At 43.0% G+C, this 20,447-nt stretch overlaps 1 protein-coding gene across 11 annotated transcripts in view; it reads right to left on the bottom strand.

Annotated features, from left to right (window-relative positions):
* Nucleotides 1-20,447, bottom strand: part of FMNL2 (formin like 2) — a 316,452-nt gene that overhangs the window by 34,622 nt on the left and 261,383 nt on the right. For all 11 annotated transcript variants that reach the window (XM_046019160.1, XM_046019156.1, XM_046019157.1 and 8 more), the window contains one exon: nt 1,785-1,859. In XM_046019160.1, coding sequence (XP_045875116.1) covers nt 1,785-1,859 — 75 coding nt within the window. The remainder of the gene's footprint in view (nt 1-1,784; nt 1,860-20,447) is intronic.

Below are 20,447 nucleotides of genomic sequence, written 5' to 3'. Positions count from 1 at the left end.
TGACAGAGGAATCGAGCATAGTACCTATATCCTCGCAGCTCCTAAATTAGCTTCCTCACTGCATGCACATATAAATAATGGCAAGAAATAGACTCCCTTGTAAACGGTGTAGGCATTTTAAAGGACTTGATTATATAATTGTAATTTCAGCAGAAACTCAAGTGGCAGGGAGATCCCTGAAGTATGATAATCACTCAAGTGGGCCACGTGTAACACAGCAAGGAACGGTGTGGACCACGGCAAACTGGCAAGGGGATCTTCAGACTAAAAATAGGGGCAACTTGGCTCCAGCAGCTGATACTCTGCAAGCGCAGAGGTCTCATGTTAGCTGAAATTTTTAGTTTAAAAAAAAAAATCAGCAATCTGTATTTTATGCACCATTTCCAAATTGTTTACGGAAGGACGTCACTGTCAGCCCAGCTCCCAAGCCTGTAGATTGGCTTCGGTGTGGGAGCCTCCAGTTTGCAACCTCAGCTTTCGGGGACAAAGAAGTTGCCCCTCTGAAGGCAGAGGGAAAAAACCGGTAAAGTGAGCCATGTATGGATTCTTCACGTACTTCTCATTCGTGCCAACACAGGCCTTCAACACTTCAGAAATTCCTAACAACAAAATTAAAAAGCCAATGTGAAAGTACTCCTTGTTTCACGTTGTTTGACTTTTTTTTTTTTTTTTTTTAAGTGCAAGTAACAGGCTTTGATAGAACAGAAAAGTTTCTCTATAATGGACCTCATCATTCTCATAGAATCTGGAAGGGGTTGAGGGCTAGGATGCATATAAAATTTAAGGACCCAGAAAAATTTTCCCATGAAAGGGTTAGAAATCTGCAAAGCTATGTTTCATGGTTTTTGGCTGTTGAACCAATTTGAATAAATTGGCACCCTCCACGCAGGTTTGAACAGACTCGACAACGTAAGAACTGGCCGGGTATCTGCTCCAAGCTGGAGGTGAGCTGAGAGATGAAGCCCCTGTGAGATCGCCTAGGCTCAGAAGTCACCCAGGGTCAACCAGATTGGGTCAGAGAAAGCCTGCAGATCTGGGTGCACTCATGGGTCATTGTCTCAGAAATTCGCTAGGGTAGATTTCCATCTTCACGCCAAGATTAAGGTTTAAGTCTAAGAATTCAGCATGCTCACACTCCTTTTGCTGTTCGTCCCCGGAGAGGACAGTGCTGCCGTTGAACCACGTGTCCTTGTATGTGAACTACCGTGCTAATATACTGACATGCTCACAGCTACCAGAGCGGGAAAGAGATCAAGGGGGGTGGGGCGGGGGAGTAGGGGTGGAAATCACTGCTGTATGATAGTTTGGGGGAGGCATACAGTTCAATTCTACAAACCGATGCACTTTAGTCTTTGAGAATGTAGTCTGGAGAAAGCCACGGGCTGGGTGTGCAAAAGACAAAATGGTCAAGATTCTCGGTTTCTACTTTCTCGACTGACAGCCAAAACTGGCAATTGCAGGAATTTGTACCAGGAGTCAATGTCCTTTCCCCAAACACATGGCTTCACCCTTTATTTGCTATAAATAATTAGGACTATAAACAGCACATGAGGGATAAAACTGGAAATAAACACCAATTTCCCCTGTAAGGGGAAAATACAGAGTGTGAGGAACACTCTAGACTGAATCTACAGCATGCTATACTCAATTTTCTGTCCTTTGTAACATTTATAAGCACACACATACACACATATGTATAATACATAAATATAAATGGATTTAGGAAAAAAGCACAGAAACGGAGTTTGCTTTATTGAATGTAACGTAGTACTAGAATAACTCACCATAAAATCTATGTTATTGTCTTCATTCCTGAAATGTTCCATCAACTTCTCAAAGCGCTGTTTCTCTCCACAAACCTGAAATACACATTTTCATCATGCATATGAAATTCCAAACATAGGCATTCTAAAATGAGATGCAGGAATTTTAGCATTAATAATTATTTCCAGAATGTCTTTTTATTGCCTCGCTCACACACTATTTACTTCTCTTCTAAGTCAGTTAACTCATAAGTCCCAACTTGAGCCAGGTCCTTGGTTTCTTTTAAATGTTCCCTTGATATCCTGAAATCTCTATCGAATATGTTTTTCCTTTATTGGTTATCTTTGCAGTCCATCATTTTTTTAGCCCACACTCAGAATCCCAAGATGTTATGGTTTTAAAAAAACAAAAACAAAAACAGCCCCGTCCCCCCCACCTCGTTTTCCTTTTTACAAAAGCACTTTTGAAACAGGCATGCTAAAATATTTGAACAATGTAGCATTTAAATTTCTTGAAAGAAGATTGAAAACGTTCCTATTATATCTAAATCAAATAATTTTAGTGCATAAACCACAACAAGGAGGTAGACACCATAGCAGTAAAGTACCTACTATTAGAGGAGACACTTGGGAAGCTATATTAACCCATTCAAGGAAAGTACAGAAATTTGTAGTAATTTATGAAGTAGCACCCCTTAGGCCTGAAACATTCATCTCAAATGAATGCTTTCACTGAACAGGTTAAAGAGGCAGATAAATTACTATGAACTCCAGGACCCCCAAAGTATCTGGGTCTACACAGGAGTTAAAAACACAGAGTCAAAGGAAGATTTGCAACAAAGAAGAACTCTTTGGAGACTTAGTCCCAAAATCAAAGGATAAACTTTAATTCTGCCAGTGACCTTGGCTACCTTTTTTTGGAACCCACTGGATTATTCTTTTTGCCTTCATAAAGTATATACCTTGAGCTACGTATAATGTGAATAAGACACAGTCTCTGGTCTTAATATTTTGAATTTAATCTGGGTTTCACATGCGTGACTCAAGTTTTCCAGTTCTATTTGTCGCCTTAACAATACAAAGGATAGTCCTGAAGAATTCCCCTAAAATGACGTTTCATAGTGCTATAAAGCAGCGATTTAGTTCCGTTATATTAAATCCCACATATATACACACACACATATAAAGAGAAAGATTCAAGAAGAAGGCAATTTTGTCTGTTTTGTTCACTACTCTTATCTTCAGCATCTAAAACAATGCTCCCCATGTTGTAAGTTCCCAATAATCTTTGTTGAATTACACTGAAAAAAGGACAAATGATTAATCACATGAAAATACACTTTAAGGAAAGGAAGAACAACTTTCCCACTCTGACACATTTATGAAAGAAGAACCATCAGCCCGCAGCAGACCAGCACCAGGATTATGGCTTTAGCGATGGTTCCTGTGCCTCAACTGTGTGCTGGCCATGTTAAGCCTTCAGTCTCAGAGGGTCACCGAGGTCTTGAAGCAGCTTCATTTTCTCAACAGACACAGATCACACTTTGCTGTATTCTGATGACAACCCCCCACTTATTTACACCTGCCTTAACAAAAAATAATTACAGTAAAAACTCAGTCCAGAGGAAAAGTAGGTGGCTCCAAAGGGAGCGTTTAAAGTCAAGTCTTTAAAAAACACGTGTGTCCAAATCCACCCAAGAGAGCCGGATTCAAGAGGACCAGGCAGGGCTGGGTGACATGCACATGCACAATTTTAAAGGCACCCCAGACCATTTCGAAGCAACTCCATAGCCCTTCTTGGAAAAGAGGCAGCAAGTTTCTGGAAGCAAAAGGTTTGTTGGGGGGGTGCATAGAGGTGAGGCATTCCAAGCCCAGTTCCCTAGAGCACGACAGCAGCCACGTCTTCCGCCCAGAGGCACAGAAGTCCCTAGCCTGCGACAAGAGCCCGGTGGGTGAAAACTGCCCAGGCTGGACATGGAAAGGGTCAAAATTACAACCTGAATTTTAAAAGATGCCCCAACATAAGCAGTTGTTTCCTAGGGGAACAGTTTACGTCCACCTGTCCTGGGAGGTTGGTAGGGGCAGGAGAAAGGAAGAGAAGCCACCCTGGGTCTGCGAACAGCTAGCAGCTACCCGAAGCAGTGATTGAAGTTCCACTGAGCCACCAGGCACCCAGAGAACTGGAAGCAGCAGGAGCCATCAACAAACAGCGATGAGGAGTACAACTCGGAGGCGGGCAAAACCCTTCAAATGAAAGAATGTCAAGAATCTGGAAGGTACCTGGTGCCCTCGATTTATGAATGAGACGGAAACCTAGACAGAGCAAACAACTGTAACTTGATGAAAGGTCAATAGAGCAGCCAGAGCCAGGTCTCCAGCAGCCAGCCTGGCTGATGTTCCTTCTCCAGCACAGCTGAGCATGTGCAGATAGACCCAAGATGATAATGTAAAGCATTCCAGAATTATCTGGGACACCGACAGAGATGAAAAATGTTACTGTTAAAAACCACGATCATTACACCGGGCGCATATTTGATGTGCATGCACCAGAATCTTCCATGAACTTCTACAAATGTCAGATTCCTAGAGTCTAAATCAGGACACACTGAGGGAGTGTGTAGAATCCCCACAATGCAACTAGGGATCTGTGTTTTAACAAGTACTCATGGTTGCTGAATCGTAGCTTAAATAATGTAGACTAGCAGACTCAACCCCAGCCTCTCTGACTACCAATTATAAACCAGATAACTAGATCATTAAGTCTCCAGTTAGCAGAACTGAGTGTCAAGGGAATGCAGCAGGAATTGACCCACTGCCCTGCAGAGGTACAGTCAATAATAAGGGAACTCCCAGATAATCAGAGATTGTGTGCAAGGCATTAGAAAAAAGGCAATTTATATGGCTGAGGAAAGCACCTGTGGGCAGCAAGAAACCCAACTATTCACAGCCGGTTTAAAAGAAAGAAAGAAAGCATGAAATCTAGAACAAGCAGTATTAATTTCAAGCTGGGTAAGGATCCCAAAAATCACATACCACCCTGACAGACAGGATTGAAATGGACATTAAGAAAATCTTCAAATATATGCATTTCTTTAGAGGGTATCCTGTCAACAGACAAATCCCTGCTAAGAACATCTGTGTTAAGAATCAGAGAAGTACCTTTAATAGTCAAAAATAATACTTCAATATCTTCCAATTTACAGCGTGATGCGCTTGGTGAGAAGAATCCAAATGCACAAGATGACATGTTGCCAACAGAGATGGCAGTTTTGGGGATTCTGAAAGGATGATCTGGCTGACCGCTCCCCTCACCCACTGTGAGAACCAGAAGGGCCTCCCCGGTCAGCTCTACCATGTCCCTCTCGGTAAAGGTTTCAGTGCACAGCTCTGCTGCCGATCTCAACAAACGAGTTCAGGGCCGCATTTTCTGACACTGTTCCACAGGAACAGCAGGGACTCCAGAGGCCAGCCCCCCACCTCTATTTCTGCTGAAGGAAAGGAAGCATGCAAACCAAATTCACATTTGTTTCTACATTACTTTAGCATTCTTTAAACAAGCATATACTGTAATCCCACAGGAAATGGGGAGATATGTCTGGGGGAGGCCGGTAAAATTGTGTTCGGCATCAAAGGAAAGCAGTCTCCGCTCATACCGCTCACATCTGGACCACCCCACACACTTGGTTCAAACAGAACAGTCATGGCTGAATGTGCCTCTTCTCCCCCTTTGAAACTGACCTGGCTTCAGAAAATGGTGAGGATGAAAGGAATAAGACACCGCTGCTCAGTTATGCTCAGAATCCACAGACTGATGGGCCTTCGTGGGGACGCCCTCAAGGACTTCATCAAAATGTATATAAAAGCCAGGAGTGTATCTGCTTGTATGTGTTGCTGACTGTTATATGTTCCTGCATATAACTTCCATCTGCCAACGAAGGCCAGACAATACCTGATCGGAAAACTTTCAAGTAAAAAAAACTGTTCCGTGGCAACTGAGATAGGTCATTTCTTGCCTTTCACATCATCAGTGGTATTGATTTCCATTCCCCCACAGGCTTTAACACCGGGTTCCTCGATCAGTGCCAAGGAGCCACTGAAGCAGGTGGGGTAGGGAGCAAATTTAAGAAAAAGCAGCCCCAGAAAGGCCAAGCAGGGTAGACTGTCAAGGAGACTTTTGGCCATGGAACACTCTGACAGGAATTAGGCTTCTACTACTAACAGCCAGGGCTGCCAGAAAATAAAAGTATATATGCTCTGGAAAGCCATGTACTCTGCAGGAAACTTCAGAAGCATCTTCATTTATAAATCAGTGTCATGTGAATAAACGCACTGGCCCTGACTGACACCGTCTAAAGCAAAAGGCCTCAGGCTGGGATCCCGGACCACAGATTTCACTTTACTAAACACCCACCCATCCCTGAGGTCCCGCGTGATGTCCACGCCTCTTTGCATCTTGCAGCTCTAACACTGATGGGGGTGAAGGGGTATGAGGGCAGAAATAGGACCAAACGGGACCAGAAAACCCGCCTTATAGGTCATAGCCCTGCCACTACCCTGCTGTTAGCCTGGATGACATGGTTGTCTCTGGGATCTCCAGACTTGAGTTTTCACATTCATTAGTTTAAGAACCTTACGTTATCACCTTACACCAATCAGAATGGCCAAAATTAAACAAGTGTAGGAGAAGATGTGGACAGTAAACAACAAGTGTTGGAGAGGATGTGGAGAAAGGGGAACCCTCTTACACTGTTGGTGGGAATGCAAGTTGGTGCAACTGCTTTGGAAAACAGTATGGAGATTCCTTAAGAAATTAAAAATAGAGCTTCCCTATGACCCTGCAATTGCACTACTGCGTATTTACCCCAAAGATAAAGATATAGTGAAAAGTAGGGCTGCCTGTACCCCAAAATTCATAGCAGCAATGGCCACAGTCACCAAACTGTGGAAAGAGCCAAGCTGCCCTTCAATAGACAAAGGGATAAAGAAAATATGGTCCATATATACTATGGAGCATTATGCCTCCATCAGAAAGGATGAATATCTAACTTTTGTATCAACATGGACAAAACTGGAGGAGATTATGCTGAGTGAAATAAGTCAACCAGAGAGTCAATTATCTTATGGTTTCACTTACTTGTGGAGCATAAGGAATAACATGGAAGACAATGAGAGAAGGAGAGGAGCAGTGAGTTGGGGGAAATTGGAGGGGGAGATGTACCCTGAAAGACTGTGGACTCTGAGAAACAAACTGAGAGTTTTGGAGGGGAGGGGACGGGGGGTTGGGTGAGCCTGGTGGTGAGTATTATGGAGGGCATGTATTGCGTGGAGCACTGGGTGTGGTGCATAAACAATGAATCTTGGAACACTTAAAAAAAGTAAAAATAAAAATAAAAAGAGCCTCAGGTTATACTGCTTGTTTTCAAGGCTTCTTTTAGGAAGCCATAAGCATTACAGAGGAAGGGGAGGCAGGGCTCCAAAGGTGGGGAGCTTAGGAGGGGAAGGAAAAACACAAATAAGAAAGGATCCTGGGGCTTCTGTCCTCATTTACCCAACTGTGTTTTACTGAGTTACCTGGTAAAATTCATTGAAAAAAGTTTCATTTAAGTTTCATTGAAGTTTGGGGAAAAAAAAACAAACCCTCAGTTGATACTTGAGGTTCTAAAATTCTAACGTGGGCATGGCAATATAACCGGATATTCCCAAACTGATCAGCCTGGAAACTCGACACAGACCAAATGGAGAGAGATGTCCTCCACATCCCGCCGCAAGCCCGGCAACCTGCAGGTAAGGGCCCAATCGTGCTCTCCCAGCACCTGGCTCCCCGGTGCTTACAAAGCCGATCCGTCCTGCTCTGCCCAGATGAAAACGGGCCACACCTGGGACAAGCGGGAGACATTTCCATTTCAGGGAGAACTGAAGCGAGAGCACGGCTCCTGCCAAAAAACAACTCCACTCCCTTCTCCAACATCTGTCAAAGACATTTCTGAACAGTGTCCCGAGCCATGCGGCTACATCTGGGGCCTGGATTTAACAGAGGCAGCGGTTTACAGTGTCTCTGAGGGCAAGCAGGGGTGAGGGGATGATTTCCCTCAAGGCTCCTGGTGGAGGAAAGATGGTTTTACAAAAGCCTGTAATAAAGAGTCTCCTTGCTAGCCAGATGTTGAAATGAACAACAGACGGCCGGCCTTCAGCCACCTCTCCGTCCCCCTTCAAGGTCAATGACTGTCTTTGGCTTCCCCAGCAACAGCTCCCAGGACACCACACAAAGTCTGCAGCCAGACTGAAGCCTGACTCTTATGAGGTGGCTATAAAATATGCTTCTGGGTTAGTTATATAAAAATTAAAGGCCCCTCGCTTAAGTGTTTCCTCCTTGCCCTGTTGCCGGGTGCCTGCTTCAATACTTTCTTTTTCTCTTCTCACAATAGGCCCCTGTGATCCACAGGGCTCCCTGCAGGAAGGCACCGTTTTCTAGAGGCACAGTCTATTATGACTGATTAGACGGCCCTTCTCGGGGGGCTGCCTGGGAACAAAAGTTCCGTTTTCTTTCTCAGGGCCGCATGAAGTAAACAGCTATTTCATAGTTAGTTCTAGGTGAAGAGCATTTCTTTACCTTCCACTGGGAGCACCAGCAGCCTGAGGACTGTCTGACGCCATGATGCCCTGACCGAAAGAAGACAAAGCCACTCTGCTGGGGCATCGTGTGCTCGCAGGGGTCTGTGTGCTCATTCTCCTACAGTAACCAGACGTTTCATCCACTGGCTCCCCAATGGCTGCTGGGACAGAAGCAGACCACTCGGACCCACTGTTGGCTCTCATGTCTCCAGGGATTTAAGGGCGGAAATGTTCGCTGAATTGAAGCATTCTGAAACTCAACGGCCTTATCTCTCTCACTTCACTGAAAATGACTGAAAGCTAAACAACTGAATGTATTCTAAGAACTATTCAACCCTCCTCCTTCATGAGTTAGTAGAACACTTCTATCGATGCTAAACTGCTAAATCATGTGATTATGAGCCAGAGGTTTCATCCACATCATGCTGATCACTCTGGTGAAAACTTCAGTTGCTTTTCCAGATGTTTCCAAACATCCAGATGTTTTGGCACCAACCGCACGGAACAGCCAGATGACTCTTTTACTTTTCATGTATGTATTTTGCTGTACTGAGTAAAGAATCCTGACATAGAAGCAAAGGGTTGGCAAAACCCCTAAAGAATAACGTGTTGAAACACCACACCTTAAATGAGAAATGCATTTTTAATCACTCCCCTAAAAAAAGATGACCTTCACTAAATGCACAACAGTAAGGCTCCAAAATATAATTCTTCATAAATGACATCTTTCGGAAATATTCCCAATGTCGGACTTGACTCTTTCTGGCTTTAATACAAGATACATCTCTTGGTCATCAGTAAGAACTCATATGGATTCTTTCAAGGCTTCTGTTCCTAAAGGAGGAAGACCAAGATACACGGCAGTGCAAGAGGACTTCCTGAGGACTAAGTGAGGAGATAAGGCCTTCGGTCATCTCTGGGATGACTTACCCATCAGACTCCTCAAAAGCAGAAGGCCTAAGACTGTATTTCATTCACTTCTCATAGATTAATCCTTTGAACATACCCAGTTTGGTCAAGCCACGCAAGGGAGGGGACACAGTGACACACTTCTAGTCGTCATCATATGTTCACTGCATATGATGCACTTGTTTAAGTCCTGTGGCATTTTCACCACAGATCCTGGGCCCTGATCAGGAGACAGATGTCAATCCATGCTCTCTGCATGCCTGAATCACAAGTCAGTTTAAATCTAGCAAAGATGTGCTATGAATTCAGAGCCCTTGAAGACAAGAACTCTTCATTGGCTAGATCAAAGGCCTCGGTCCACAAACAGGCAAAGGCCTGAGGTTTGTCCACTGCTCCGTCCTCCTCTCATTCCACATCTTCACTTTCTTCTGTGCTCTACCCCAGTCTTGGCTCTTCGTCAAGAAGACCTTACTCTCAGCGACCTGGAACCACTTCCACCCGGCCCAATGAGACAGCTGACCGTGCATTTGGGAAGCAGTTCTTAAAACATGGTTCTTGAACACCAAGGGTCTCTGAGCCTCTTTCACAGCATTTGTAAGGTCAAAACTATTTTTATAATGACACTAAGGTGTTACTTGCCTTTTTCACAAAGTAGACATTCGCACTGGTAGTACAAAAGCAAAAGCGGGTGAAGAAAACCACTGCTGCCTTGGCATGACTCAAGGCAGTGGCACCAAGTATTCCAGTAATCAGTGTATTCAAGAGAGTCTCAGTTAAAAAAAAAAAAAAAAAAAGAGCCAGTTTTACTTAAGAATACCCTTGATGAAAGGGCATATCTCATAAAGACTTGGTATTCAAATATATATAGGGGCACCTGGGTGGTTCAGTGGGTTAAGCATCTGCCTTCGGCTCAGGTCATGATCTCAGGGTCCAGGGATGGAGCCCCACATCAGGCTCTCTGCTCAGCGGGGAGCCTGCTTCCCCCTCCCTCTGCCTGCCTCTCTGCCTACTTGTGACCTCTCTCTCTGTGTCAAATAAATAAATAAAATCTTAAAAAAAAATGACTGAATTTAAAATATATATATTATATATATAAATATTTATTTATATATATGTATATTTATATATATATATAAACTGATACAACTCAACAGCCAAAAAAACACATAATCCTATTAAAAATGGGCAGAAGACATGAACAGACATTTCTTCAAAGAAGACATCCAGATGGCCAACAGACACATGAGAAGACACTCAACATCACTCATCATCAGGGAAAGGCAAATTAAAACCACAGGGAAAGGCAAATCAAAACCACAAGAAGTATCATCTCACACTTGTCAGAACAGAGAAAGTCAAAAACAGAAGAAACAACAAGTATTGGCAAGGATGTGGAAAAAAAGGAACCTTTGTGCACTGTTGGTGGGAATGCAAACTGGTGCACCCACTGTGGAAAACAGTACAGAGGTTCCTCAAAAAGTTGAAAATAGAACTACCCTATGACCCAGAAATTGCACTACTGGGTATTTACCCCAAAAATACAAAAACATTAATTCAAGAGATACATGCACCCCCATGTTTATTGCAGCATTATTTACAATAGCCAAATTGTGGAAGCAGTCCAGGTATCCATCCATAGATGGATGGATAAAGAAGATGCAGGTGTGTGTGTGTGTGTGTGTGTGTGTGTGTGTGTACTCGCACAATGGATTATTTGGCCATAAAAAAGAATGAAATCTTGTCATCTGCAACAGCACAGATAGAACTAAAGAGTATTATGCTAAGCAAAAGAAGTCAGTGAGAGAGCAACAAACATCATGTGATTTCACTCATAATGTGGAATTTAAGAAACAAAACAGAGGAAAAAAAGAGAGAAACCAAGAAAGAGATTTAACTATAGAGAACAGACTGATGGTTACCAGAGGGGAGGTGGATAGAGGGATGGGTGAATTAGTGGATAGGGATTAAGAGTATACATACTGTGATGGGCACAGATAATGTATGGAATTGCTCTATCACTGTACTGTACACCTGAAACTATTATAATATTCCATGTTAACTATACTGAAATTACAATTAAAAACTTCAAAAAAACCTTGATGATGCAGTAAAAGTATTAATTTTATTCAATCGACCAATGAATATACACTTTTAATATTCTCTACGATGAAATGAGAAGCCTGCATAAAGCACTTCTGCTACTTTTTTAAAAATAGGTGTCTTAAGGAAAAGCACTTCTAGGATTATTCTAGTGCAAGCTGACCTAGCCATCTTTCTTCGTCCTTATTTGAAAGAATAACTAACAAACCAGTTATTCAGACTTAAAAACTTGGCAGTAATTTTCTTGAAAATGGATGAAGGAAACTGGCAATATTTGATTCCAATGATAAAAATTGAGCTTTCAAGCAAAAAGGAGAATTTTGGAAAACTTGGATTCACTGTGAGTTTGACAGCTTTTCCAAAATTTAAAGATTTTTCTAATGAAATTGGTGGTGACAATGTGATTTTTAAAAAATACTGCATGATGGGGGCGCCTGGGTGGCTCAGTGGGTTAAGCCGCTGCCTTCGGCTCAGGTCATGATCTCGGGGTCCTGGGATCGAGTCCCGCATCTGGCTCTCTCCTCAGCAGGGAGCCTGCTTCCCTCTCTCTCTCTCTGCCTGCCTCTCTGCCTACTTGTGATCTGTGTCTGTCAAATAAATAAATAAAATCTTAAAAAAAAAATACTGCATGATGAAATGTGTCAACATTTAGAAGATCCAGATAATTCAGTGAATTGATATTTTCCAACCAGTTACCACATATTGTTACACAACTATGCATTCACTCAAGGTACAAGACAGGCAAATAAATTTTAAACTAACAGAGTACCAGAAGTTCATTAATACAGTTTCTGATTCTACTCTGCAACTAACTCATAAGCTACTACCTGTCCAGTGTTTGTGTATTTTCAAAAAGAATATCCACTGTTACCTAAACATGCTATTAAAATACTTTTTTTTCCATCTGTGTATTTGTTTTCTTCAACTACGTCAATCAAAAAAACACGAGTGACTGAATGCAGAGGCAGATATGAGCATACAACTATCTTCTATTAAGCTAGACTCTAAAAGATGCATAAAAATATGAAGTAATGTCACTATTATGGGCGGAAATGTGTCACCACAACATTCATATATCAAAGCCTTACTCTCAATTCCACTGTATTTGGAAATACAGCTTTTAGGAGGTTAGTAGGGCTACATGAGGTCATAAGGGTGAACCCCTAATCCAATGATATTGATGGCCTTAGAAGAGAAGGTGAGACCTCTACACACACATATACACACATACACACACACATGCACACATATGCACACATACACCCTTAGGAAAGACCATCTGAGGATACAGCAAGAAAGCAGCCATCTGCAAGCCAGACAGGGACCTCTACCAGAGCCCAACCACGCCAGCAGGGGGATTTTTCAGCCTCCTTAACTGTGAGGAAATAAATTTCTGTTGTTTAAGCCATTCAGTATACGGCATTTTGTTAGGGAGCCCAAGATGACTAAAACAGCCACTACTGTCACTGATTATAAGGGTTTTTTTTTTCTTTTTAAAGAATTATTTATTTGACAGACCGAGATCACAAGTAGGCAGAGAGGCAGGCGAGGGGAGGTGGGGAAGCAGGCTCCCTGCTGAGCAGAGAGCCCAATGTGGGGCTCAATCCCAGGACCCTGGCATCATGACCTGAGCTGAACGCAGAGGCTTTAAACCACTGAGCCACCCAGGTGCCCCTGACTTTAAGTTTTGAGAAATGTTTTTTTACAGAAAAAGTTAACACTAACATGTAATGAGTCTATTATGTTATTTTTAATGAAATAAGTATCAAAATTTTGCTGTCATTTCTAATGGGGTGAATATCAATCAATAACCCGCATAAACAAAAACTGGTGCGGGAATTCTTCATAATTTTTAAGAATATAAAAAGGGGTCTTGAGACCAAAAATGTAAGAACTAGTATATTATGCTACTAGAGAATAGCCTCTTTATTTCTACAAAGATGATGAATTCTCAAAACCCGAAACTTGCAGAAGCAAATAAATGGATTTCTAATAGGAAAAGGTCTCCCAAGACTGTCAGGGAGTCAGTCACACCACACAAAGAACAACGACATCTGCCATCTCTCCACGAAGATGAAGTCACATAATTTGTACAGGGCAGGTCTTCCTGGAAATCCGCCACCAGTTTACAAGGTAGGAAAAACATGAAGATTAATAAAAAAGAAAAAAAAAAACAGACTTCCCTTCAACTATGTTATGCAGGGACAGGTACAATCCCTGGCATTCACCACGTTAGACAGCCATGGATACCTGACCATTCTCTGTTGTCTCTGGGATGTGATTTCCTCTGTCACACGGAGGCTCATGACAAGGCTAGATATTCTTCTCCCAAAGCCAAGTGAATGTTGGACTCCAAGCAAGAACAGGAGAGAGATAAAGAGACAGATCTCTCCCACATGGCGTATAGGACAGGCATTCCCCAAAGTTCAGGGACAGTCATACTCAGTGAATCTACCCAAGTAAAGAGATTTGCCCTAGAACACATAACACGCTAAAATATCAAACAACCAAGAATACACAAGGAACAAAACGAGGATTATCTTAACAATGCACTAAACATGTCCTGGATGACTACCACATGGAATACACTACTTCCTAGCCTTACGCCTATTCCTGGAAAATACTTCAAAATGGAAAATTCCGTGCTGTTCTTAGCGGTACACCAGTAAATCCGAATACCACGTGTGTTGCTGGTACACTTACTGGTGGGGGAAGGAACCCTCATTTTCCACAGCCAAAACCGAGTTGCTGAAACAAAACAGAGTTATAGCTCATGTTACTGTAATTGGCCATTTCCACTCTCCAGTGACGCAGGCCTGAGGGGGAAAACTCCGTCAGAGAGCTCAACTTCGCGATGAAGGGTGACTGGCAGTGATTGTTGGATCGTCATCAGGAACCACTGGGCCACTTTCTTCTACTGTGTGTGTCAGTCGATTGCTATGAATGAAAACCAAGCATGACTGCATAACCTTGGCAGAGGGCTCTAAGGAATGGAAGACCTGGGCAGGAGCCATACGCACCACTAGGCGAAAGGAATAAAGAACGGCCACTAGACTACAATGAGGAGACGGAGTCAGGGTACGACAGAGGAACTGGGAAATGAAAAGCCTGAATCATGACTCGAAAGCACAGTCTCTCAAACGCGGCTCGAGCCAGCGAAGCTTTCCCAGACAGGCCCTTACAAGCAGCAGGTACCAATGTGAGCCCCCGGCACACCGAGCTCACTTTCTGGTTAGAGAAGCAGCAAGCTCCTTTGACACGCTGTGTTTTTTTGTTTTTTTAATGACAATTGTGTTTGGAAAATGATGCAGCCATTGCCAGGTGGTTGTAAAGGGAACAAGGGACTAACACCACAATGTGGTCTAAAATCACAGAGCTCTATCTTTTTTGTAAGTCTGTGTCTATCCTACCCACTGCCCTTGGACAGGTTATGTTTTGTTCGTGTTTGTAAATGTTTGTACCCATCATCTGATTATCTGGGTACCTTGTTTTCCTATCGTCAGTACAAGAAGCACTTAACCTTTCTCAGATGGAAACACCTGAACATACATGCATAATACGTATTACATACATAAGAATGTAGAGAACAAATTTTATATAGAAATATGAAAATGTAGAATTTGAAGGGGGACAGAGACCATGTGAGTAACTTGTCACCTAAATCAGGAACTTGCACCATAAGACACCAGACTGACCCAGTATATTCTCACCCTCTTGACTGTCCTCCATCCTCTGTGTTGGTCTAAGCATCTTTCCAGACCATTCCAGCCTGGCCTCCTTACTCCTCTAGGCTAGCACCATGTGGAGTTCATCTCCTTAGATACAATACCCTTCTCTATTTGGATTACACACACACACACACACACACACACACACACTCCCCAATACCTCTGTTTGCCTTTTCTCTCATTCATCATCTTTAGTTCAGAACTTAGAATCTAAAAGACATTTAACTATCACAAAGAGAATGAATTTAATAAAAACAAAGCTTAGGGGTGCCTGGGTGGCGCAGTGGGTTAAGCCTCTGCCTTTGGCTCAGGTCATGATCTCAGGGTCCTGGGATGGAACCCCGCATCAGGCTCTCTGCTCAGCGGGGAGCCTGCTTCCGCCTCTCTCTCTGCCTGCCTCTCTGCCTACTTGTGATCTCTGTCTGTCAAATAAATAAATAAAATCTATAAAGAAAAAAAAAGAATTCCATAAAATTCCCTTTCACAGATTTCCACAGAATCGTATAGAACAGATATAAAACCACTTTATAAACCGTAGAGTGCTTCGTAACTTTAGTTACGAAGTTCTCTTTCCCTTTTCCTTTTCCCTGCTACTTTATCTTCCAGGTGAGATTCTACCATAGGCTTCAAATCTCTCCACGGTTACCTCCTCGGATTCTTAATCATGCCTGCACCCTGCCATGCTTTCTTCTGGATCATGGACCCCAGCCAGACATGTTCCCTTGCCACGTAGCACATTCATCCCAACTTACCCTGCTCCAGGACGGACCTCATGCCATTCTCTCCTTCTGTTCCCAGAATGCCCTCCACCCACCAAATAAATGTCTGCCTCCTTTATAACCCTGCTCAAGACCCATCCTCTCTTTTTAGGCCCCGTACGAATAGTCCAGTTTGTCCTGAATTTTACTAGTCACTAAAAACACTCCAATAACCTATCCAATCTGTAACTGTTCCAATCAGGTTGGCTTTGTAGTAGAAAGCTGAGGGGGTGCAGGAACACATGCAGAAAGCGTTTGGTATGTGACAACATGTTATAGAAGGTTGACTATGAGCCTTCTGCTCAATGGAGCTGGGTAAAAATCCCACAGTTGCCATTTACTAAAGTATGCCAGGGCCTACCTACTCTAAAAACCCCGTTTTCTTTATTCCTACTTCATAGTGTGGATCTTAGAATGCAAGTAATTTATAGCAGCCTATTGGCACTCAGCAAATAATAGATGGTAGCCTCTCCATGTCTGTATTTGTACATGCCTTTTTTGTACACACGATAAAATCTACGGCCTGATGTTTATAGAATTTTGCTTGTGTTTTCTTTCTGAAGACAACTGTTTGTTAGCTTAAAAGAAACCAACCAAACAAAGCCCTTATGTACTGACTACAGAGGCCAGATAAACTGTTTTAATGTGCTTAAGTTTTACAAGTATTTAAATTTCAAATGAAATCAGTAAGCATATTCACTGGCAATAAAACCTAAAACCAGTTTAAGTTATAATAGGGAATTTAAAAAATGTAAGCATCATTCTTAACGTTCTGAATTACTATCTTCTTATTGTTTACCTTAGCATACACTTAGTCCTTACCCAACTACCTATTAAAGTCAACCCTGTCTTTCTCAATGCAACAGAAACTTTTGTGGGACAAAAATCATGTCTTTTTATTTTCTGTCAAACTCTTGATCTTATAATGGTGGGGTTTTTTTTTTCCCATGGTAAGAAGCATATTTACCCAAAACCTCTCTAAAAGTTTCAAAGAATTTTGATTTTGTCTTTATCTTACTTTTTTAAGATTTTATTTATTTATTTGACAGAGAGATCACAAGTAGGCAGAGAAGCAGGCAGAGAAAGAGGAGGAAGCAGGCCCCTGCTGAGCAGAGAGCCCGATGAGGGGCTTGACCCCAGGACCCTGAGATCATGACCTGAGCGGAAGGCAGAGGCTTTAACCCACTGAGCCACCCAGGTGCCCCTTGTCTTTATCTTTGAAGAGAGATTACACAAAAGATAATTAGCATCTTTAGAAAAGACATGAGAGAGCTGTCACATAAAACACCACTAGGGAAAACTCTAACCCTGCATAATAGGGACATTTAACTATGTGAGGCATGTTGTGACGGAAATATACACACTGCCACTCCAAACCCTGTCATTTGTTTCTTTTTTGGCATCTATTACTATTCATAAATGTATCTTTATGCTATTACTAGTAATACACACACACACACACACACACACAATAGGCATTCACCCATATACCCATATATAAGACATAAATCTATGTCATTTATCCTTTCCCTATTAACATACCTGGCACAGCATTTTCATGACTACTTGAAGAGCTCTATTTAAGATGATTAACATAGCCCTGCGTCTAGGACTTAGCCATTGCTTAGCACTGGACTTAACGACCACTAAAAATAACCTATAAAGCAGGTTTGACATTTTAAAACAATTCTTTCTATTTTCACTTAATACAAACGTGCTTTAAAAAGCAGCTGGAACAAACACAGCATACTAAAGCACACTTAAGACCCAGGATACAGACTTTAAAAAAAAAACAAAACAAAAAACAAAAACCTCCTTGTTATACAAGTCAGGGTGGAGGGAGGGAGGGAGGAGAATAGGGAGGCGTCCCCTCACATAGGAAAAAGAAATCAAGGGGACCCTGAAAGACACTTTAACCTTACCCTGCAGAAATAAATGGCCGAATGCCAACCGAATCCTGACAGGGAGCTGAACCATCCCCACATCCTAATGGTTTTCGGAGTTGATGATGTTGTCAGAGCTGTCAGAGTTTCGATGCCCGTTCTCTCATCCAGCACAGCAGAGGGCTTTATACCATCCATATGCACCCTACAACCATAACCGCCTCTACCTGCCCCAGGAACCCTTCCCAAGTGGAAATGCCATGGCAAAGGACCTGGGCCAGGGCAGATCGATGGGGTTTTAAGGTGACATGCAGCTCTCACTGTCCCCCCCCCCCCCAAGGTCTCTCACTGTGATCGTCCCAGAATATGCAAGGAGGACACACATGCCTACTATTTTACAGCTGGCCAAGGGCCCAGATTTTCCAAACAGCACTTTTACATGGCTAAAAACAAAAGGAAGCAAAGCTGTGTTTTTTTCTAAAAAGGTGGCTGCTATGAACAAAGTAGAGGATGAGGCTGCCTCTTGTGTAAATTGCAGGCAGGCCTGTGGAAAGCCGGGCGGGTCTAATTAGAGTCAGGTTGAAAAGCAAAGCATCTCTACAGATGCTCCCAGACACCACGGTCATCTCCTGTGTCCCCAGGAACCACTATCCTCTCGTACTTTTTTTTTTGTTTAATAGTTCCTTCAGGCCCGCAGCAAAGTCCTGGCAATATTATTAGATGAAGGAGCAGATGAATGTCACTGGAAGAAGCAGCCCAAGGAATGAGAAGTATGAATGGCAAAAATCTCTGAAACAAATCTCAAACCGTAGCCACACCCTCCTCCAAGTGACCTCATGCTAAGCTCACCGCCAAGAGACTCTTGCAGCAAAATGTAACTGCCATTCCTGTACGGAGAGAGTTGATCCAAACACTGAGTGCTTGGAGGAGTTTGGAGAACACATTTCCTGCCGCTGCCTCTTGCTTCTTCGGGCAGACTCTGGGATATGAAGGCTCTGGAGCAAGACATGAAGTCCTTCCTCGTCGGCTCCTCCCTTCCTCTCTCCCCATGTCTCTTCCCACACCCGCCTCCCCTTTAAGAATGGAGAGTACAGTAAACTACAGTAACTAGGGTCCTTAAAGCTTTACTAGGATGCCACCTTCTTTGTATAAAAGGCCACCTTTACCTGGTGTGGGGAGCCATTTGGGGAGCCGAAGAACCGCCTCCACAAAGACATCCCTGTAGCACTGGGGACTAGTTATCTTCCAAGTGAAAGGGACTCTGCAGGTATGATTAAGATAAGGATCTTGAGATGGGAAGATTATCCTGGATTACCCGGGTGGATCCCAGAGAATCACCACGGTCACTAGAGGAAGGAGGTCAAAGGCTCAGAGTCAAAAGAGCAGAGAGCCAAGGAACCAAGGAAGGTATGCAGCTTCTAGAAATTGAAAGGACAAGGAAATGGATTCCGTGAGAGAATGCCTCTACAGACACGTTTTACACATGTGACCAACAGTACGGTAGGATAATATGTAATAAGCCGCAAGTTTAGGGCAATTTATTACAGCACTATTAAGAAACTATTATACCTGGTTAACTCTTACTCATCCTAAATTCAGCTGAGGCACCCCTTCCTATAGGAAGCCTCCCCGAGAGTGCCCACCCCATCTGCCTGCCTTCACTTCCTCTTGGTTAGCGGTTATTCCTCTTACAAAGCATCTAACATTTAACTTCATAAAGCCTAATAGCTTAACTATCAAAATATTTGTTTCCTTAACCGGATTCGGATGCTCCCTCTTGGGTAAGGCCTATGTCTTGCTCACTTTCTTATTGCCAGTGTTTATCAATATTTCTGACACAAAGGGGCACTCAAATATTCATGAAAATTTTTCCGGTAAGTTAGCATGACTCACCACCCCCTAATGACCAACAGGAGACCAGCCTTCAGTTCCTTACAAGATGATAAAGACAGAGATGATAACAAAATAACTAGTTCATGACCAGTGGCTAGGAAATCTTACATAAATAGCTCCTTTCTCCCCTAGAAAGGCTCCCAAAATACCGTTTGCCCAAACTGGCTTGAAAGAAGTGGCAGCCATCCTTTCTTTTTTTTTTTTTTTTTTTAAGATTTATTTATTTGACAGAGAGATCACAAGTAGGCAGAGAGGCAGGCAGAGAGAGAGGGGGAAGCAGACTCCCTACTGAGCAGAGAGCCAGATGCAGGGCTCGATCCCAGGACCCTGAGATCATGACCTGAGCCAAAGGCAGAGGCTTAACCCACTGAGCCACCCAGGTGCCCCAAAAGTGGCAGCCATCCTTTCTAACGCCAGTGAAGAAGTTTACAAACCTTTCAGTCCTGAGGCAAACTAAGGTACTGGTGTGAGAGAAGACAAGAGAGAAAACAGAAGAGGAACCACCAGAGATATACTGGTAATTCTCAAAAAGTTATGGAGGTGAATTTTACTTTCCAAAAATGAGCACAGCAGTATCTCCCACCCGACACGTTCTCCTGTGATATCACCCTCACAATCCACCATGGAGAAGTGAAGTCTTTGATACCCCTGGGCATCTGTGTTGGCCTTGGTGACTCGCTTATAACCAACAGCATGCAGCAGAAATGACAGTGATGACCTCTGACACTAGCTCAGGAGATAGACTGTGACATCTGTCACTTTAAATCCCTGATCTCTGGATGCTCCCTTCGGGACCCTCCC

This window comes from Meles meles, chromosome 9 (assembly GCF_922984935.1).
Source record: "Meles meles chromosome 9, mMelMel3.1 paternal haplotype, whole genome shotgun sequence".
Classification (NCBI taxonomy): domain Eukaryota; kingdom Metazoa; phylum Chordata; class Mammalia; order Carnivora; family Mustelidae; genus Meles; species Meles meles.
The sequence above is the reverse complement of the archived record's forward strand: the minus strand, read 5'-3'. Positions and strand labels throughout refer to the sequence as shown.